The following is a 22,992-nucleotide window of genomic DNA, read 5'->3' on the forward strand; positions in this document are numbered from 1 at the left end:
CCCCTGGCTTCAAATGATCCTCCCATCTTGGCCTCCCAAAGTGCTGAGATAACAAGAGTGAGCCACTACACCCACCTTTTTTTTTTTTTTTTTTAACACGAAAATGTTTCACTTTTATGTGGCCAACTAGAAATCAGCATAGCAACTAATTATAGATTTCAACGTTAAAGCCAGAAACTGGATTAAAAACCTGGCTTGTCCATGTTAGTATAGCAGTGACAAGAAAAAAAAAGAAAAAACCTGGCTCAACTACTTATTAGATGCATGATCATGGGCAAAGTACTTAACTTCTCTGAGACTCAGTTTCCTTATCTATAGTTTCCCAAGTCCATTGAACAAATAATAAGCATTTATTAATACTAGCTTATTAATAAATAAGGGTTCACGCCTGTAATCCCAGCATTTTGGGAGGCCAACGTGGGTAGATCACTTGAACCCAGGAGTTCAAGTCCAACCTGGGCAACATGGTGAAACCGTGTCTCTACAAATACAAAAATTAGCAGGGTGTGGTGGTACATGCCTGCGGTCCCAGCTACTTGGGAGACTGAGGTGGGAGAATCACTTAAGCCCTGGAGACAGAGGTTGCAATGAGCCGAAGTCATACCACTGCACTCTAGCCTGGGCGATACAGCGAGGACCAACTTAAAAAAAAAAAAAAAAACTAGCTGTTACTATCATCATTAACAGGCACCACACTTTAAATTCCAACAGCAGTTCTCAAATTTAAGTCTGCATAAAAGACACCTAATACTTTTCTTTTGAAAATCTAGATTCCTGGCGAAAGTGCAGTGGTGTATGTACTCCTAGCAACTCAGGAGGCCAAGGAAGGAGGATCAATTGAGGCAGGAGGATCAATTGAGGACAGGAGTTCAAGGCTGTAGTATGCTATAATCATGCCTATCAATAGCCACTGCATTCCAAGTGGGCAACATAGCAAGACCCTGTCTCTTTAAAAAAAAAAAAAAAAAAAATCTGATTCCTAACATTCATCCCTAGACATTTTAATTATGTAGATCCAGGATAGGCCCTAAAACATATATTTCTAACAAGTATCTGCAGGTGGTTCTGACGCAGGCAGTCCAGGAGCACTCCTAAAAGAAAAATACTCATTTATGGATTCTGTCTTTGGTGATATACATGGAATATCCTTCTTTCTTTACTCCAGAATTAAATAAATATTGACTATTTTCTCCTATATTCTTATTGATCCTTTTAAAAATATTTAATACACCTAAAATTCACTTATTACGTGGTTGGCTAATGGAACACCATTTGGTGAAAAATCACACCTTTCCTCTCGATTTTAAAAACATCTCCTTTACCACCAGGAACTACTGCTGTTGGTTCCATTGCTTTACCATACGATTTAATGACTGGAAAGAAAAATCTCCTCATTACTCTTGTTTTTCAAATTTTTCTTGCTCATAATCTTGCGTGTCTGATTTACCAAATTTTTTTCTGTGCTTGGTAATATTCAGTGACTTAATAGAGGTGGGGGATTTTACAAATTAATTTCAAAGTAATTCTGCCCAATTTTCATTGGGATTTTTGTTGGAATAACATTAAAACTTTGAAATTAATGTGGAAACAAGTAATGCCTCTCCATTTCTTCGTGTTTATTTTAATATTTAAATTTATTTTCTTAAGACCATCTACATTTATTAGTAACAATTCCTTGGTGTTTTGTACTTCTGTTATAGAAGAGAGAGGTAGTTTTAAGCATGAACTTGCAACTCAGATTGCTTAGGATATAATCCAGGCTCTAGCCCTTACTAGCTGATGTGAGATACCCTTCAGCAGTCTTAATTTTTCCAACTCTCAGTTTAGGGACATAACAATACCATCTACCTAATATAATTGCTACGAAAAGAAAATGAGACAATGTGCGTGACAGGGTTTACACAAAGACTTGCAGGAAGGAAATGTTCAATATGTGATAGCCAATATTATTAAGATTAATAGGACTATTTTCTAATCATATTTTCTAACTAATCATTGCTTGTTTCCAGGAAAGTTGCTGATGTCTTCTTTTTTATCTTATGTTCTCAATATATTCCCAAACTTTCTAACAGTTTTTCTGTCAATTATCTAAATAAGGAAAAACATTAGCTACTTAAAATCAAGCAAGACATAAAAAAATTTGATTAAAAAAAGTTTTAAAATATTACCAAAAAATTAAAATGAGATGAATAGGAAATATTTTCAAAGAGTAGATATATGAAGCTAATTTACATCATCTAGTCCTAAGAAGAGAAAGAACTACTCAATAAACTACGCTGAAACAAATGGCTGGTTATGTAGAAAACATTTAATTGGCCAGGCACGGTGCTTCACGTCTGTAATCCCAGCACTTTGGGAGGCCCAGGCAGGCAAGCAGATCACCCAAGGCCAGGAGTCCAAGACCAGCCTGGCCAACATGGTGAAACCCCATCTCTACCAAAAATACAAAATGTAAGCTGGGCATGGTGGCTCACACCTGTAATCCCAGCACTTTGGGAAGCCAAGGCGGGCAGATCACCTGAGGTCAGGAGTTCAAGACCATCCTGACCAACATGGAGAAACCCCATCTCTACTAAAAATACAAAATTAGCTGGGCATGGTGGCACATGCCTGTAATCCCAGGTACTTGGGAGGCTGAGGCAAGAGGATCAATTGAACGCAGGAGGCGGAGGTTGCGGTGAAGTGAGAGCATGCCATTGCACTCCAGCCTGGGGAATAAGAGCGAAACTCCATCTTAAAAAAAATAAATAAATAAATAAATACAAAAATTAGCAGGGTGTGGTGGTGTACACCTGTAATCCCAGCTACTCAGGGGACTCAGGTGGGAGAATCGCTTGAACCTGGGAGGCAGAGGTTGCAATGAGCCAAGATCACTCCACTGCACTCTAGCCTGGGCAACAGAGTGGGACTCCATCTCAAAAAAAAAAAAAAAGGAAACATTAAATTGCATCCTCAATTTAAACCATATACCAACACAAATAACAGAGAATCAAAGTTGGTCAGGCACAGTGGCTCATGCCTGTAATCTCAGCACTTTGAGAGGCCATAGCAAGAGGATCACTTGACACCAGGAGTTCAAACCAAGCCTGGGCAACATAGTGAGACCCTGTCTCTATAAGAAATAAAAATAAATAGCGGGGGACGGTGGCGTGTGCCCGTAATCCCAGCTACTCAGGAAGCTGAGAAGAGAGGACCACTCGAGCCCAGGAGTTCCAGGCTGCAGTGAGCCAAGATCGCACCACTGCACTCCGGCCTGGGAGATATAGCAAGACTTTGTCTCAAAAAATAATTTTTCTTTCATTAAAAAAAATTAAATTTAAAACCAAACCTTAAAAATTCTAGAAGACCACTCCTAGCAGCATTGTTTATAAAAAAAAAAAAAAAAAAAAAAAAACCTGAACATAATTCAAATGTCATTTTTAGTAACTGCCATTTTATGAAAATTTACTTATTATATTTATTATTGCCTGCCCTCCCTCCCTCAGCCTCCAGCCCACACTAGAATATGAGCTCTGGAAGAGCAGGATGTTTTTTCCTGTTTTCTTCACTAATGTGTTCCAAGAGCCTATGCCTGGCATAGATAGAGTAGCAATCAATAAAAATCTGATGAAGGAATTATGCATCAACAAGAGAATAAACTGTAGTGTATCTGTATAATAGAATACTATATGGCAGCAAAAATGAACTACAATTACATCATCATACATCACTCTCAGAAATACTGAATGAAAAAAATGAAGTTTCAGAATAATACATACAGTATAAAATGTAAAATTATAAAATGTGGAAGTATAAAAAATAAATATGTAGTGTTTAGGACAGACTTTCCCAACAGGACACCTGAAGAGGGGAAATCAGGGCTTTATGTTGACAAATGTAAAAATTATGAAAATACATTTATTACATAATTCACAAAAGTCAATCTCTCATTTTAATAAATATTACTTGGTCATTATTTAAAACAGGAAAAAAACTGTCATATCAACTTATTTGCAAACAAGAAAACAGAAACCTAACTGCAAAATAAAATATTCAACAGTGGCAAAGTAAAGCCAAACATACCTATAAGCTCAGGTGGATTTCTCTCATTAAAGCGCTCACACAGACGAATAAAGGTCTCGGTATTCTCAGTGGTAGGGCACTCACCATGTCTAGTAATATAGAAAAAGTTTTTTTGAAAAAAGAGATTACAAATTGTGATGAAAGGTTTCAATATTACAGAATCTCAATATGTAACTTACCCTTTACACTGAAGTTTTATATATTTGATTCCTTCTTTTTCTATGTCATTTCTGTCATAGAACCTTGAAGTATTTGTCAGGTCCACCAATAAGCCCATTTTAACCTAAAAAAAAAAAAAAAAAAAAAAAAGGGCAGATTTACTAGTAACTTACTTTGTTCCCAAATAAGTTGACTAAATGGCAATACTACAGTGCATCCATCTACATTGAGAGAGATTTTGTATGTACTTAGCCCCTGAGCAATTGATAACAAAAGTACCACTTATCTAAGTCTTATTCAAGACACTAAAACTAAGCAGGCACTTGATAAAATAAATTAACTCCCAAACTAAGGAAGGAACAGGAATATAAGCGAAACAAATTCTACTGCCAACATCACAAAAGTCTATGCAAAAGAGAAAACACTAGAGTTTTCTCTAGTGTTTGCTGCATATACCTCTGCACCTATGATTTATTAGACAAGAGGCCAGAGCAGGAATAGCACCTATCTGAAATACACCACAACTCAAGCTCCAGGCACACATCACCCATCCCAGTCTTCTAAGCAGCCACTACCAATAACTCTGTTAATATCTACTGACTATACCATTTTATATCCCAGGCTTAAAAGATGAGAGAAACCATTTATATCATATATATGATGTGTGTGTGTGTGTATATATATATATCTCTTATCTCATTATGTATATATTATATAGATATCCCTTTCTTTGTTATTAACAAGTCTTCTATTTTCTGAAAATATACTAAAGCCTCAAGTTACATTTTTTTGAAAAGAAGCAAGGTTAAAAATAGAGACAATCTTATTAAGAAGATGGCAGTATGGGAGAGATATTTGGCCAGGCACAGTGGCTCATGCCTGTAATCTTAGCACTTTGAGAGGCCATAGCAAGACGATCACTTGAAAAACTATGTGTTTGGGGGAAAAACGATTTAAAAATTAAATAAGAAATTTCCCTCTCTTTATCATATAAAAACAAGGTACATTGTTAAAAAAAAAAAAAAACTTTCATTTTCTGTAAAACTAAGGCACATAAAATCCACATATTCATAAAAAATGTCTAAGTTCTGCCAAAAAGTTAAGAACACTGCAGAAGCTATATGGAAAGGAAGAAAAGAGAAGCAGACCCAGGAGCAGCAGATTTTAGAAAAAAGGCAACAAAAGTACATTTCCAGTAAGAAAGAGCTCACCATAAAGTGGTAGACCTATCTCTCATCTACACAAGAGCTAAGGAATCTGGAGAAGATGGGACAGATTACAGAGAAGCAGAAGCATCGCAAGGGGGAAATACAGTGAAGACACACAAAAGCAGTAAAAATGACCCCATGCTGGTAAATTTCACAAAATGTCAGCACATATATTCCAGTTTCATAAAGAAACCATCCAAGTAAAGCAGTAAGAAGACTCTAAACTGAAATGCTTGGGACTTGAAGTGTTTAGGATTTCAGATTTTTCAGTATTTGCATTATACTTACAGATTGAGCAATCCTAATAGGAAAATCCAAAATCTGTAATGTTCCAATAAGTATCTCCTTTGGGCATCATGTAGATGCTAAAAAAGATTCAGATTTTATAATTTTGGATGAGGGACGCTCAACCTGTACATACTTTAATGGCATACTATAAATCTGTAAAAAAATAAAATAAAATAAAATAAGAACAAGAAGTTCTATGTGCTGATATATGAAGATCTTCAGAGTATACTGTTAAGTTGGAAATGCAAGGTTCACACCAGCATATATAATGTGCTACCTTGAGTGTGCAGGGGAGAACACAGCAATCTGTGTTTTTTGTTGCTTATATACACATAAAGAAATTTTGAAAGGATGTATTAAAAAACCTAAAAACATTGGAACCTGTGTGGTATGTGGTGAGGGACTACGCAGATAGAGTAAAAGTGAGAGGGAGACTTCATGACACCAACCTTTTAAAACTTTTGGATTTTTGAAATAAGTGAACGTATTGTCTATTTCATAAATGACAAATGACAAAAATCATTATCATGATTTTTAGGTGCCATGTGATGCCTAAGAATCACACCTTGGGCAGTTAAATTCTAACACATAGGGTAAAAAAGTACGTACAGTCAAAATTCTCTCATAAATTCCTTAAATAACCAAAGAAGAACAGTATACACGGCCATATGCGTATTACTGGAGGCTTAATCCCATCTCAATAAGTCGATCATAGCCAATGTTTCTTTCTGGATCGGAACAAAAATCATTATTTCTTCTGTTGAGCACTAGCTGAAGAAGTTGATTTGCGTTCAGGGGCCTTAAGTATGAAAAATCTTTAAAACCTAGAATCACAATCAGCCAGCAAGGCAGTCTCACTAACAAATGCACACCATATACTGAGGCTAGAAAAAGTAGTAGTAAATTCATACATCTTCCACCTCATTCTGAAGCATATACTCTAATACAAAAAAGAAGACAATTTATACCACATAGGTTGATGGTTGTTTCAATCCCCAAATTTTCCTGCTTGGTATTTATTTTCTCTCCTATCAGCACCCCGACTTTTTCCCTTGACGGAGTCTCGCTCTGCCGCCCAGGCTGGAGTGCCGTGGCAGGCTCACTGCAAGCTCCGCCTCCCGGATTCACACCATTCTCCTGCCTCAGCCTCCCGAGCAGCTGGGAAGGCTCCCGCCACCACGCGCGGCTAATTTCTTTTTGTATTTTTAGTAGAGACGGGGTTTCACTGTGTTAGCCAGGATGAAAAAGCCACGCTTTCTCCACTTTAACCCTTGAGTTTCCGCTCCCTCCCTCTTTCCCCCTTGGGTCGCCACAGGAAAAAAAAAAAAAAAAAAAAAAGGCAAGAGAAACAATCTGCACTTACTTTAATTGATATATTTTATGTATTTATGGGGTATATGTGATATTTTGTTACTGTGTGTAATGTGTAATGATGAAATCAGGGTATCTGGAGTATCCATCACCTTGAGTATTTATCATTTCTATGTGTTAAAGAGTATTTCAAGTTCTCTCTTCTAGCTACTTGGAAATACACAATACATCATTGCTAACAACAGTCACCTTACCCTGCTATCGAAAATAAGAATTTATACATTATATCTAACTATATGTTTGCACTAACTAACCTCCCTTCACCATGCTCCTCCTGCCCACACACCTTTCCCACCCTCTGATATCTATCATCTATCATTCTTCTCTCTATTTCCATGAGATCAATTTTTTTTTAAGAGATAGGGTCTCGCTCTGTTGCCCAGGCTGGAATGTAGTAGCACAATCATAGCTCATGGTAACCTCAAACTCCTGGGTTCAAGTGATCCTTTCATCTCAGCCTCCCAAGTTCTAAGACTACAGATGTGAGACGAACTTTTTTGGCTCCCACAGGAGTGAAAATGTGAAATTTGTCTTTCTGTGTCTGGCTTATTTTACTTAACATAATGACCTAAAGTTCCACCCATGTGTTGCAAACCACGATTTCATTCTTCTTCATGGCTGCATAGTATTCCATTATGTATATATGCCACATTTTCTTTATTCATTCATCCACTGATGAACACTTAGGTTGATTCCATACCTTTGCTATTGTGAACAGTGCTGCAATAAATATGCAAGTGCAGGTATGTATCTCTTTGATATAATTATTTCTGTTCCTTTGGGTACATACTCAGTAGTGAAACTGCTAGATCGTATAGCAGTTCTACTTTAGTTTTCTGAGAAATGTCCATACTGTTTTCCATGATGGCTGCACTAATTTACATTCCCTTTTCTCCACAACCTTGCCAGCATCTGTTGGTTTTTGTCTTTATAATAGTTTTGTTGTTTTGTTTGTTTGTTTGAGAGAGACAGGGTTTTGCTCTGCCACCCAGGATGGAGTGCAGTAGCACAATCATAGCTCACCACTGTAACTTCGATCTTCTGGGGTCAAAGGATCCCTCCACCTCAGTCTCCTGAGTAGGTAAGATGGTAGGCATGTACCAGAATTTTTCAAATTTTTTTAGAGATGATGTCTAGTTATGTTATCAAGGCTGGTCTCAAATTCCTGGCCTCAAGTAATCCTCCCACCCATCTCAGCTTCCCAAAGTGCTAGGATTACAGACATGAGCCACTGTATCTGGTCATAAATAGCCATTCTAACTGGTGAAAGATGATATTTCACTGTGGTTTGGATTTGCATTTTCCTGATGTTTAGTAATGTTGAGCATGTCTTTAGCATTTTTTCATATATCTGTTGGCCATTTGTATGTCTTCTTCTGAGAAATGTCTATTCACATCTTTGCCCACTTTTTAATGGGATTTTTTTTCCTGTTGTGTCCAGTTCTTTGTATATTCTGGATACTAATCCCTCAGAAGAATAGTTTGCAAATATATTCTCCTATTCAATAGGTTGTTTTTTCACTCTGTTGTTTCCTTTGCTGTGCAGAAGCTTTTTTTTTTTTTTCTTAATTTTATTTTTTGAAACAGTCTCACTCATTGCCCAGGCTGGAGTACAGTGGTGTGAATATAAATCACTGCAGTCTTGACCTACTGGGCTCAAGCAGACATCCTGTCTCAGTCTCCCAAGTAGCTGGGACCACAGGTATGTGCCACCAAGAATTGAGGTCTCACTCTGTTGCCTGGGCTGTTCTCCAATTCCTGGGCTCAAGCAATCCTCCCACCTTGGCCTCCCAAAGTGCTAGGATTACAGATGTGAGCCACTGCCCACTGCACCCAGCACAGAAGCTTTCTGGTTTCCCTATCATCCCATTTGTCTATTTTTGTTTTAGTTGTGTTTTTGAGGTCTTAGCCATAAAATTGTTACTAAACCAATGTCCTACAGTGTTTTCCCTATGTTCTCTTCTCAAAACTACTGTTTTACACTTTCAGGTCTTACATTTAAAGTCTTTAATCCATCTTGAGTTGATTTTGTATATGGTGAGAGATAAAGGTCCGGTTATTCTTCTGTATATGGATATCCAATTTTCCCAACACCATTTATGAAAGAGAGTGTCCCATCCCCAGTGCATGTTCTTGGTGCCTTTGTTTAAATCAGCTGGCTGTAAATGCGTGTATTTATTTCTGGATTCTCTATTCTGTTCCATTAGTCTGTTTTTATATCACTACCATGCTGTTTTCGTTACTATAGCCTTGTAATATATTGTAAAGTAGTGTGATGCCCACAGCTTTGTTCCTTTTGCTCAAGATTGCTTTGGTCATTCAGGCTCATTTCAGGTTCCATATAAATGTTAGGATTCAGGTGGGGTGCAGTGTCTCATGCATGTAATCCTAGCACTTTGGGAGGCCAAGGTGGGAGAATTGCTTGAGCCCAGGAGTTGAAGACCGGCCTAGATAATACACTGAAACCCCATTTAAAAAAAAAAAAAAAAAAAAAATTTATAAAATAAAAAAGGAGTATTTTCTATTTCTATGAAAAATGTCATTGGTATTTTTTATAGGGATTGCCCTGAATATGCAGATTGCTTTGGAAAGTATGGTCATTTTAACAATATTAATTATTCCAATCCATGGGCATGGAGGTCTATTTGTTTGTGTCCCATTCAATTTCTTTCATTACTGTTCTGGTTTTCCTTGTAAAGATCGTTCACTTCCTTGGTTAAATTTATTCTTAGGTATTTTACCCTTTTTGGAGCTATTATAAATGGGATTGTCTTCTTGATTTTTTTCTCATCTAGTTCAGTATCACACTACTGATTTCTGTATGTTGTTTTCTCTTTTTTGTTTCTTTCAAAGCCAGGGTCTCACTCTTTTGCCCAAGTTGAAGTGCAGTGGCTCAATCATGGTTCACCACAGCCTGGAACACCTGGGTTCAAGTGATCCTCCCACTTCAGCCTCCTGTGTCGCTGGAACTAGAAGAATGCACCATTGTGCCTGGACAACTTTTACACTTTTAAAAAGTATTTTGTAGAGATGGGGTCTCACTTTGGGGTTCAGTCTGTTCTTGAACTCTTAGCCTCAAGCAATCCTCCCACCTCAGCTTCCCAAAGCGCTTTGACTACAGGGGTGTGACCTGCTGCCCAGCCTGCATGTCGATTCTGTATCCTGCAACTTTACTGAATTTCTCATCAGATCTCAGAGTTTTCTGGTGGAGTCATTACGTTTTTCTAGATTTAAGATTATATCATCAGCAATGAGGGACAATTTGACTTCTTTTCCAATTTGGATGTCTTTTATTTCTTTCTCTTGCCTGACTGCTCTAGATAGTACTTCCAGTACCATGATGAATAAGTGGACATCCTCGTCTTGTTCTAATTCTCCGGGCAAAAGCTGAAAGCTTTTCCCCAATCAGTATGATGTTAGCTGTGGGCTTGTCATATATGGCCTTTATTATGTTGATGTATGTTCCCTCTATACCTAGTTTGTTGAGAGTTTTTATCATGAAGGGATGTTGGTTCTTATCAAATGCTTTGTCTGACTCTGTTGAGATGATCGCATGGTGTTTGTCCATTCTACTGATGTAATGTATCATATTTATTGATTTGCATATGCTGAACCATCATTGCATCAGAGATACGGGCCTGTTTTCTCTTTTTGTTGTGGTTTTGGTATAAACATAACGCTAGCTTTACAGAATGAGCTAGAATTCCCTTCTCTTCAATTTTTTGAGGATTATTTGAGGATTGGTGTTAGTTCTTCCTTAAAAGTTTGGTAGAATTTGGTGGTGAAGCCATCTGACCCTGGACTTTTTGTTAGGAAATGTTTTATTACTGATTAAATCTCCCTACCTGTTATTGGTCTGCTCAGCTTTTCTATTTCTTCCTGATTCAATCTTGGTAAGTTGTATGTATCTAGGAACTTATCCACTTCTGCCAGGTTTTCCAGTTAGAGTATAGTTGTTCATAATAGCCTCTGATGGGCTGGGCACAGTGGCTCACGCCTGTAATCCCCACGCTTTAGGAGGCCGAGGCAGGCAGATCACCTGAGGTCGGGAGTTCGAGACCAGCCTGACCACCATGGAGAAACCCTGTCTCAAGTAAAAAATACAAAAAATTAGCCAGGTACAGTGGCGCATGCCTGTAATCTCAGCTAATCAGGAGGCTGAGGTAGGAGAATCTCTTGAACCTGGGAGGCAGAGGTTGCAGTGAACTGAGATCCCACCATTGTACTCCAGCCTGGGCAACAAGAGCAAAACTCCATCTCAAAAAAAAAAAAAAAAAGTATCTGATGATCTTTTGTATTTCTGTGGTATCAACTGTAATATTATCTTTCTCATTTCTGATTCAGTTTACTTGAGTCTTCTCTCATTTTTCTTGGTTGGTCTAGGAAGGAATTTATTGATTTGGTTTATCCTTTCAAAAAAACAAATTTTTCATTTTGTTGATTCTTTGTATTTTTTTTTAGTGTCTATTTTGCTTAGTTCTGCTCTGATCTTTATTATTTCTTTCCTTCTACTGATTTTTGGTTTGTTCTTGCTTTTCTAGTTCCTTGTGGTGCATTATTATTTATCTGAATCCTTCTACCTTTTTGATGTAGGCACTTACGCTATAAACTTCCTTCTTAGCACTGCTTTTGTTATACTTCTTCGGTTTTGGTATGTTGTGCTTCAATTTTCATGTGTTACAAGAGGTTTATTTCCATCTTAATTTCTTCCTTGACCAAATGGTCATTCAGGAGCATGTTGTTTAATTTCCATGTATTTGTACAATTTCCAAAGTCCCTTATTATTGACTTCTAGCTTTTCTACCATTGTGGTCTGAAAAGCTATGCGATATGATTTTGACTTTTTTATTTGTTAAGGCTTGTTTTATGTCCTAACATATGGTCTATCCTAGAGAATGTTCCATTTCTTCACGAGAAAAATGTGTATTCTGTGGCTACTGGATGAAATGTTCTGTAAATGTCTGTTATGTCCATTTAGTCTAATGTTTGTTTTTTCTGTCTAGACGGTCTAACAATGACAGTGAAGTGTTGAAGTCTCCAACTACTATTGTATGGGAGACTATATCTCCCTTTAGCTCTAATAATATTTGCTTTATGTATCTAGGTACTCTGATGTTGAGTGCATATATGTTTAGAATTGTTATATCCTCTTGCTAAACTGATCCTTTTATCATTACATAATGACCTTCTTTATCTCCTTTTACTGTTTTTGACTTAAAGTCTGCTTTATCTGATATAAGTTTAGCTACTCCTGCTCACCTTTGGTTTTCATTTGCATGGAATACTTTTTCCACCCCTTCACTTTCAGTTTATGTGTGTCTTTACAGTTGAGATGAGTTTCTTGTAGGCAGCATATGGATAGGTCATGTTTCTATATCCATTCAGCCAGTTTACATCTTTTAAAGGGAAAATGTAATCCACTTACATTCAAGGTAATTATTAATACGTTAAGGCTTATTCGTGTCATTTTATTAATTTATTTCTGGTTGTTTTGCATATTTTTTGTCCTTTCTTTCTCTCTTATTGTTTTATCTTTGTGGTTTGGTGGTATTGTGTAGTAGTAACATTTGAGTTTTTCCCCTTCATTGTTGATGTGTTCACTCTGTCAGTGGTTTTTATTTATATTTTTGTGTTTTCATGATGATAGTTACTAGTCTTTCAATTTCAGGTACAGGACTCTCTAAAGCATTTCTGACAGGACCAGTCTAGTGGTGGTAAATTCCTTCAGCTTTTGCTTGTCTGGGAAAGACCTTATTTCTCCTTCATTTATGAAGAAAAAATAACTTTGCTGGGTATGGTATCCTCGGGTGGTAGGCATTTTCTTTCAGAACTTTGAATACATCCTCTACTCTCTCTTGGTCTATAAGGTTTTTGCTGTGAAGTCCACTATTAGTCTAATGGGGGCTCTCTCATAAATGACTAGACATTCTTAATGTTTTTTGAATTTTCTCTTTGACTTTTGACAGTTTGACTATAATGTCTTGTGGAGAAGACCTTTTTAGATGTTATCTTTTGGGGATCTTTGATCCTCCTGGATGTCTAAACCTCTTGTTAAACTTAGAAAGTTTTCATCTATTATTTCACTAAATAGGTTTTCTAACCCTTTTGTTTTCTCTTCATCTTCTGGAACACCAAAAATTTGAATATTTGGTCACTTTCTGGTGTCCTATATCTCATGAAGGTTTTGCTCATTCTATTTTAGCGTTTTATCTTTATTTTTGTCTGACTGGGTTATTTCCAAAGACCTATCTTTAAGTTCTGAGATTGTTTCTTCTGCTTGATCTAGTCTATTATTGAAGCTTTCATTCTATTTTCTATTTCATTCAATGAATTCTTCAGTTCCTGAATGTGTTTGGATTTCTGATATCTATCTATGGTAAACTTCTCATTCATACCCTGAACTGTTTTTCTGATTTGTATTGCTTTTCAGTATTCTGTATTGCTTTTCAATATTCTCTTTCTTACAGAGCTTCCTTAGTATCAAAATTTTGAATTATCTGTCCACCATTTCATGAAGTTTTTTTATTATGCTGCTGAAGGATTATGAATTTTTTATCTGCTGCTAAAGGATTATTGTGTTCCTTTGGAGGCACCATATTTCTTGCTCTTTCATGTTTCCCATGTCCTCACATCAATATCTGCACATCTGGTGTAACACTCGCTTCTTTTTTTTTTTTTTTTTTGAGACACGATCTCACTATCACCCAGGCTACAGTGAATGATCATGGCTCACTACAGACTCAACCTCCTGGGTTCAAGTGATCCTCCCACCTCAGCCTCCCAAGTAGCTGGGACTACAGGCACACACCACCATGCCCGGCTAATTTTTAATTTTTTGTAGAGACAGGGTCTCCCCATGCTGCCCACACTGGTCTCAAACTCCTGGCCTGAAGCGATCCTCCTGCCTCAGTCTCCCAAAGTGCTGAGATTACAGGCATGAGCCACCATCCCAGCCCCAGTTTTTCTTTTTTTTTTTTTTTGAGATAGAGTCTCGCTCTATTGCCTGGGTTTGAGTGCACTGGTGTGATGTCGGCTCACTGCAACCTCTGCTTCCCAGGTTCGAGTGATTCTTGAGCCTCAGCCTCCTGAGTATGCTGGAATTACAAGTGCACACCAAAACGCCTGGCTAATTTTTGTATTTTTAGTAGAGACAGGGTTTTGCCATGTTGGCCAGGCTAGTCTCAAACACTTATCCTCAAGTGATCCACCTGCCTCAGCATCCCAAAGTGTTGGGATTACAGTCATGAGCCACAGCGCCCAGCCCCAGTCCCAATTTGTGGAATTAGTTTTTGTAGGGAAGGACTTTTTCCTGAAGATATGTCTGTGGTGTTGCTTGGGTAGAGCACTTTGGCTATGATTGTGGATGCATGCAGTAGTGTAGTCTCTGTATGGTTTCTTCAGCTGTAAACAGAGTCAAGTTTCCTTGGTAGCTTAGGGTGTGGTTGTTAGTGGAGGCTATAGTAAGTTTTGCTGGGGGCCAGGACGTCAGGTGGGCATTCTCTTAAATGGAAAAACTACACGTGGAGAACAGATTAGCAGCTGCCAGAGTACAAGGACAGGGGTGAGGAGAGGGTCTGACTATAAAGAGGTAGCATGAGGGAATTCCTTTGTGGAGATGCAGCAGTTCTATAACCACCACCATATATTTACAGATGAGATCAAACTGTCCTGAACTACACACACACACAAATACATATAAAAAGTAAATAAGATCTGCAATCAGTTAGTAGTACTGCATCAATGTCAATTTCCTGCTTTTGATATTGTACTACAATTATATAAAATGATACCATCGTGAGAAGCTGGGAGAAGGGTTCACAGAATTCTATGTACAATTACTGCAACTTCCCCTGAGTCTATTAATTATTTTAAAATAACAAGATTTTTTTAACAGTCACCTGAAGAATAAGAATGAACAAAGTATATTAAATCAGTGACAAAAAGAAGTTTTGTTTCTTACCTTTAGGCTCTTTAGGTAATTTGACAGCATGCTGGGATGGAACCGATTTTCTTCAGCAACTTGACTATCATATCTTGGTCCTAACATTGTCTTCAGAGGTAAGAATCTTCCTAAACAACAAAGATAAGTAATAATTTCCATTAAAGGAAATGTTTCAGATTAAAATTCTATAATTAACAATTCTCGAATATCACCTTCTTAACACATTTTTTTTTTGAGACCAAGTGTCACTCTGTCCCCCAGGATAGAGTGCAGTGGCGCAATCTCGGCTCGCTGAAACCTCTGCCTCCCGAGTTCAAGTGATTTCTTGCCTCAGCCTCCCAAGTAGCTAGGATTACAGGTGTGTACCACCAAGCCCGGCTAATTTTTGTGTTTTTAGTAGAGGCAGGGTTTCACCATGTTGCCCAGGCTGGTCTCAAACTACTGGGCTCAAGCAATCCACCTGCCTCGGCCTCCCAAAGTGCTGGAATTACAGGCGTGAGCCACCACACCCAGCCTCTTAAAACATTTTAAATGGAAAAGCAATCTAAAAATGCAAGTGTTCATAAAGTACTCTCAATTTAAACTGTACTTTTAAAAGACACTACCCTATATCTTTTAAAGACAAAAAAATTATAAAAATTGACAATCAAATATAACAGCAAAAGAAAAATTACCAGTGAATAGAACTTCCATTAAAACTCTAAGTTCTATACCAGTACCTTAAAAGTTATTAATTTAAAACTCTTAAAAATATAAGCAATCTTCCTGCCTAAGCCTCCCAAGTAGCTGGGACTTCAGGTGCATGCCACCATACCCAGCTAATTTTTTTGCTGGGGGGAACAGGTTGACAGGGTCTCACTGTGTTGTCCAGGCTAGTCTCAAACTCCTGGGCTCAAGCAATCCACCCACCTCAGCCTCCCAAAGTGCTGGGATTACATGCCCTATACGGTTTTTATTATTAGGTTGGAACTTTCTCCAACCTGATACTAAAAGGTTGTAGACCTTATTATATATCTCAGGATAAAGATCATGCTAGAACATGACATCATTCTGAGAGAATGCTAACCAAAATCATCCTTCAAACAACTATCAGTGGTTATTTCAGCTAGAAAAGACTGAATTTTTTTTTACCTTTTTTTCTGAATGCCAGTACAGCATAGAGGAAGTCACCTCATATAATCAATTTTTTAAAAACTTATTTTAACTGATCTATGTATATGTATTATTTTTTGAGACAGGGTGTCACTCTGTTGCCCAGGCTGGAGTGCAGTGGCGTGATGTCAGCCCCTGCAGCCTCAACCTCCTGGGCTCAGGCGATCCTTCTACCTTAGCAACCCCAGTAGCTGGGACTACAGGCGCACACCACCACACTCAGCTAATTGTTTGTATTTTTTGTAGAAATGAGGTTTCGTCATGTTGCCCAGGCTGGTCTCCAACTCCTAAACTCAAGCAATTCGCCCACCTCGGCCTCCCAAAATGTTGGGATTATAGGCGTGAGCCACTGAGCCTGCCCTTATATTTCCAAACACAATAAAAACAATATTATCTACCTAAGTGAAGTCTTAACATTTGTCCAAAGACTTTAAACTAAATTTCATGAAAAAATAATTTTTTAAGATTTTGTTTTCTACAAAATCAAAACCACCCATAACCTCCACATTGCTAAATCAAATGGTCAACTCTCAGTTCTCACCTTAAGCTCTCAGCAACATAAAAAAAACTGATCACTTTTTGATGAAAGAGGGAATTCCTGAACCATTTTTTCATGTGACTTCTAGAATACTATTATATCCTCCTGGTTTTCCTTCTAGCTCTCTGGCCTCTCCTTCTGACTCATCTTTAGTGGCTCCCCCTCATCACCCTGACTCCTCTGTGTTTTGTCTCAGGACTCAATCCTTGGATCTCTTTTATATTTTCATTCACTCCCTTGGTGTCTCATCTAGTCTCACGGCTTTAAAAAGTCATCAATGTGCTAATGACTTACAAATTTATATCTCCAGTTCAAATCACTCCCTTAACTCTAGATGGATATCAACTGCCTACTGAGCCTCTACTTTATGCCTAACAGATGTCTCAGATTTGATATCCAAATCTCATCTCTTAATATTCAAACTCTAAAACCTGCTCCTTTCATGCTCTTCCCTATCTCAGCAAATAGTAACATCATTCTTTTAGCAGCCCAAGACCAAAACCTTTTAGGTTATCCTTGACTATTCTCCTTTTCTCACACCTGACATCCAATCCATCAGCAAATCCTGCAGCTCCACCTTCAAAATACATCCAAAATCTGACCACTTCTCACTACCTCCACCATCATCTGAGTTAGGTTTCTTTTACTTCATTTAGTTTAACAGATATATAGTGGGTATCTACTATGTACCAGGCATTGTTATAGGCGCATGGATTACATTAGTGAAAAGGAAAAAAAACAAACAAACAAAAAACAGAAAAACCCTGCTGCCCTCATAGTGTTTATATTCTATTGGGAAAATATAAACCATAAACAATAAACATAAAAAATAAATAAATAAGAAGATTCATCCCATCAGACTTTCTCTCCCTCTTACTACTGACTTACTCTCAGAGGTCCAATCCTGTTTCCATCAGCTCTTTCAGGGTTCCCTTTCCTTCTTACCCAACATCAGAGTCCACAGTAGATCATCATAATTGGTCCTCTGTAAATACCCTTAACCTCCTTGCTCTGCCCCCATTACCCAGTCACACTCACCTGAGAAAAATCCAGACCTCAATGAAGCCAACCACCTAACTTCTTTGTGCCTACACATATGTAGCTGAGGCCTCCTAGAGCAAATCTCACAGCACAAAAGATGGGTGACACTATACTTCATAATCACCAATATTAAAGGCAGTCCTACCACACACCACTAACTATCCCTTATGGTAAATATTTTACATTTTTTCCTCATTCCTAAAACATCCCCTTTTCAACTGACAACTTTAAGTTAGACTTCACTGAAAAGAAAAAAAAAAAAAGCCATAATAATTAAAGCTAATTGTGTATGTTTACCACATGCCAGACACTGTTTAAAATATTGTACATAATTCATTCATTTACTCCTAACAATAAGTATTGTTATTATTCCTCATTTTACAGATGAGGAGAACAAAGCAAGAGCGATTAAGCAACTGGCGGCATGTCACACCACTAATAAATGGTAAAAACAGCGATTCAAATGAAGACTATGGATGTAGAGCCCATGAATGAAACTGCTATTCAACAATGCCTCTCCACCATTAGGCAGAAACTTGCCTTGTCTTTGCAGTTAATCTATAAATCTTTCTGTATGTGAGCCCATACTCCTCCTCCCATTAAAAATCCTCCCTTCTACTCAAGATTTCCTTACCATCTTCCCTTTCAAGGGCCATCAATCAATCCTTTCTTCTTCTCCCAACCCTCACCCCCAACATCTTCAGCATCTCAGACATCTGCTGGCTCATTCCCATCAGCATTTAAACAAGCCCTAAACTCTCCCTTATCCCCCAACTTATGCTTCATTTTTACTCCTCTTCATAACCAAACTTTTCAAAAAGTACTCCTATCTTTACTTCATTACCTCCAATTCATTTATGTATACATGTGTGAGCAGAAGTGTAGACTTTACTTCTCTATAACTGTGCATAATTTAGCTTTTGAGCTCCCATTCAAGATAGCCCACAGTCAAATCAGGACTCTCCTCCTGGATGTGATTACATTCCTCAAAGGTAAAGACCCCTGGCACTGGGGGAAAGGGGAGCAACTGGTATTTTGTACACCATCTTTTTCCTCTCTTGCTTCCAGTACACTGAACTGTATTGCATCTGGTCTTCGGGCATCATTAGTTTCCATCCCAGCAGCATCTGCTGATATGACTAAGGCCCATCCATAGCCTTGGTAGATGGGTTAATGAAGACAGCCCTACATCTTCCATGTTCCAACTCCTGCCTCCTCCTCAGCCAGCTGGCCATTCTCAAGTCACTTCTGATCATTCCTTTTGGCCACTCTACGCCCACTCTTTTGACCACTCTATCCGAAAGGTAGGAAAGGTAGCAATTAGCCTCTTAAACAGGTCTCAGAGCCATCTACACACAATCCTCAGCAATCCCCTACAACTCTCTAAGAGACTTGCAACAAAGTAGCTCATTAATCCACTCCAATCTGGCCTCTGATCCCACATTGCCACTGAAAATACTTGTCACAGTCACCAACAGATCTTACCAACTTTTCTGGTATCTTAACATTTCAGCAGCATTTCACGTATCCAGCAACTCCTTCCTTCTTGAAAAATTCTTCTGCCTTCCATGACACCCAAACTCCTGTTAGTTTCAATCACCCACCTAACACCTCCCTCAATTTCTAGTTATTCATCCTCAACTCCTTTGTTCCCTCTTTTTTCTTTAGCCAACTTATAAATGTCAGGTTTCTAGGGGTTCCATTGTGCACCTTCTCTACTCTCTCTACAGTCTCTGCCTGGGAGAAGTTTTATCTATTGCCATGGTAGAAATGACACTATCTGTTCGTCACATTCAATTTACTTTCTTCTCCCAGGACACAATGAAAGACTAGCTTTCTCAGTTTCTCTTGTAGTTGGGTGAGGGCCATGTTCTGGATTCTGGCCAATGGGATACGGGCCAAAGTTAACTATACGACTATCAAGGCTGGCCAAAAACCCCCTGAGAGATTACCCATGCTTGTTCCTCCACTTTCATGGCAACTTTAGAAGTCACATGTTTAAGATGACAGCATCACAAGATGGAAAGAGCCTAGCAAGTTGCTAATCAGAGAAGAGTAGCCTGGGAAAGTTGCCCAATACAACACATTCTGATATGAGCAAGAAATATAATTTGATTGGAACTCCTGAGTTTTGGGCAGTTGTTTATGAGAGGAACTAGTATTACAGGCATACTTTGCTTTACTGCACTTCACAGATACTGCATTTTTTAATAAATTGAAGGTCTGTGGCAACCTTTTGTCTATCAAGTCTATCAGCGTAATCTATCCAACAGTATGTGCTCGTCTTGTGCCTGTGCCACATTTTGTGGAACTAACTTCCACAAGAGTTCAAGCTTTCTGATTATTATTATATTTGTTACAGTGATCTATGATCAGTGATCTCTGATGTTACAACTGTAATTGTTTTGGGGTGCCATGAATGACACCCATAAGATGGCAAACTTAATAAATAAATGCTGTATATGTTTTCACTGCTCCAAGCAGCCATTCCCCGTCTCCCTCCCTCTCCTTAAGCCTCCCTATTTCCTGAGACACAGTAATATTGAAATTAGGTCAATTAATAACCCTACAATGTCCTCTAAGTGTTCAAGTGCAATGAAGAATCATATATCTCTCAATTAAATCAAAAACTAGAAATTTTTAAGTTCAGTGAAGAAGGTACACTGAAAGCCAAGATACGCCAAAAGCTAGGCCTCTTGCACCAGTTAGCCAAGTTGTAAATGAAAAGGAAAAATTCGCGGAGGATGTTACAAGTGCTACACCAGTGAACACACAAATGATAAGAAAGCGAAATAACCAGTCTTTTTTTTTTTTTGTATTTTTAGTAGAGACGGGGTTTCACTGTGTTAGCTAGGATGGTCTTGATCCCCTGACCTCGTGATCTGCCCGCCTCGGCCTCCCAAAGTCTATTTTTTTTAAGACGGAGTCTCGCTCTGTCACCAAGCTGGAGTCAGTGGCGCGACCTTGGCTCACTGCAACCTCCGTCTGCCTCCCAGGTTCAAGTGATTCTCCTCCCTCAGTCTCTTGAGTAGCTGGGACTACAGGTGCATGCCACCATGCCCAGCTAATTTTTTTGTATTTTTAATAGAGATGGGGTTTCACCATATTCGCGAGGCTGGTCTCAAACTCCTGACCTCGTGATCCACACACCTCAGCCTCCCAAAGTGCTGGGATTACAGGCGTGAGCCACCATGCCTGGCCAAAAGCAAAACAGTCTTATTGCTGATATGGAGAAAATTTCAGTGGTCTGAATAGATCAAACCAGCCACAACATTTCCACTTAAGCCAAAGCCTAATCCAGACCAAGGCAACAATTTCCTTCAATTCTATGAAGGTGAGAGAGGTAAGGAAGCTGCAGAAGAAAAATCTGAAGCTAGCAGAGGTTGATTCATAAGGTTTAAGGAAAGAAGCCATCTCTCTAACATAAAAGTACAAGGTAAAGGGCTGTTATGGAAGCTGTAGAAAATTATCCAGAAGATATAGCTAAGATAATTGACGAACATGGCTACAGTAAACAACAGAAAAACAGTCTTTTATTAGAAGAAATTGCCATCTAGGGCTTTCATAGCTAGACAGAAGACAATGCCTAGATTCAAAGCTTCAAAGGACAGGCTGACTTTCTTGTCAGGAGCTGGTAACTTCAAGTTGAAGCCAGTGCTCATTTACCATTCTGAAAATACTAGGGCCCTTAAGAAGTATGCTAAATCTACTCTGTCTGTGCTCTATCAATGAACAACAAGCCTGGATGACATCCCATCTGTTTACAGAATGTTTTACTGAATTTTTTGAAGCCCACTCTTGAGACTTACTGCTCAGAAAAAAAGATTCCTTCCAAAATATTACTGCTCACTGACTATGCACCTAGGCACCCAAGAGCTCTGATGGAAATGTTCAGGGAGATGAATGTTGGTTCCATGCCTACTAACATAACAGCCCATGGATCAAGGGGTAGTTTCAATTTTCAAGTCCTATATTATGTTTGTTTTTCTTCACAGAGTGGGTTCCCTAAAAAGGTCTTATTATTTAAGAAATACATTTCATAAGGTTGTAACTGCCATATGTAGTAATTTCTCTGAGGGGTCGGGCAAAATAAATCAAACATTTTCTGGAAAGGATTCACCATTCTAGATGCCATTAAGAATATTCATGATTCATAGAAGAAAGTCAAAATATCAACAATAGGCATTTGAAATGTTTATTATAACCCTCATGGATGACTTTGAGGAGTTCAAGACTTCAGTGGAATAAGTAACTGCAGATGTAGTGGAAATAGCAGAAGAATTAGAAGTGCAGCCTGAAAGTTAGCCAGGCATAGTAGCACACACCTGTAGTCCCAGCTACTCAGGAGGCTGGGGTGGCAGAATCGCTTGAACCCAGGAGTTCGAGGCTGCAGTGAGCCATGATCATGCCATTGCATTCCAGCCATTCCAGGAGGACACAGTGAGACCCTGTCTCAAAAAAATATTTAAAATAACTGTTTTTGTTTTTGTTTTTTTTGAGACAGAGTCTTACTGTGTCGTCCAGGCTGGAATACAGTGGCGTGACCTCGGATCACTGCAACCTCCACTTCGCAGGTTCAAGCAATTCTCCTGCCTCAGCTTCATGAGTAGCTGGGTTTACAGGCGCCTGCTACCATGCCCAGCTAATTTTTATATTTTTAGTAGAGACACAGTTTCACCATGTTGGCCAGGCTGGTTTCAAACTCCTGACCTCAAGTGATCCGCCTGCCTCGGCCTCCCAAAGTGCTGGGATTACAGATGTGAGCCACCACGCCTGGTCAATACAAACATTTTTTAAAGCAGAGCCTGAAGATGTGACCAAATTGCTGCAATCTCATGATAAAACTTTAACAGATGAGGAATTGCTTCTTACAAATGAGCAAAGTGGTTTCCTGATATGGAATCTGGCCCCAGTGAAGATGTGAATATTGCTGAAGTGACAATAAAGGATTTGGAATATTACATAAACTTAATTGATAAAGCAGCAGCAGGGTTGGGGAGAACTGACTCCAACCCCGAAGAAAGTTCTACCACGGCTAAAGAAAGTTCTACCATGGCTAAAATGCTACAGAGAAATCTTTCATGAAGGGAAGAATCAATCTATGCAGCAAACTTCAGTGCTGTCTGATTTCAAAAACTTGCCACAGCTGGCCGGGCGCGGTGGCTCAAGCCTGTAATCCCAGCACTTTGGGAGGCTGAGACGGGCGGATCACGAGGTCAGGAGATCGAGAC

General features: G+C 38.7%; 1 protein-coding gene across 4 annotated transcripts in view; it reads right to left on the reverse strand.

Moving 5' to 3' along the window:
* Positions 1-22,992, reverse strand: part of RNGTT (RNA guanylyltransferase and 5'-phosphatase) — a 331,246-nt gene that overhangs the window by 298,400 nt on the left and 9,854 nt on the right. For 2 of the 4 annotated variants that reach the window (XM_011941909.1, XM_011941908.1), the window contains exons 2-4: positions 15,049-15,158; positions 4,242-4,345; positions 4,063-4,151 (exon numbers count right to left, since the gene is read on the reverse strand). In XM_011941909.1, coding sequence (XP_011797299.1) covers positions 4,063-4,151; positions 4,242-4,345; positions 15,049-15,158 — 303 coding nt within the window. The remainder of the gene's footprint in view (positions 1-4,062; positions 4,152-4,241; positions 4,346-15,048; positions 15,159-22,992) is intronic. The other 2 variants (XM_011941910.1, XM_011941911.1) reach the window with 2 other exon arrangements.

The sequence above is a fragment of the Colobus angolensis genome, unplaced genomic scaffold (genome assembly GCF_000951035.1).
Source record: "Colobus angolensis palliatus isolate OR3802 unplaced genomic scaffold, Cang.pa_1.0 Scaffold203, whole genome shotgun sequence".
In the NCBI taxonomy this organism is placed as follows: domain Eukaryota; kingdom Metazoa; phylum Chordata; class Mammalia; order Primates; family Cercopithecidae; genus Colobus; species Colobus angolensis.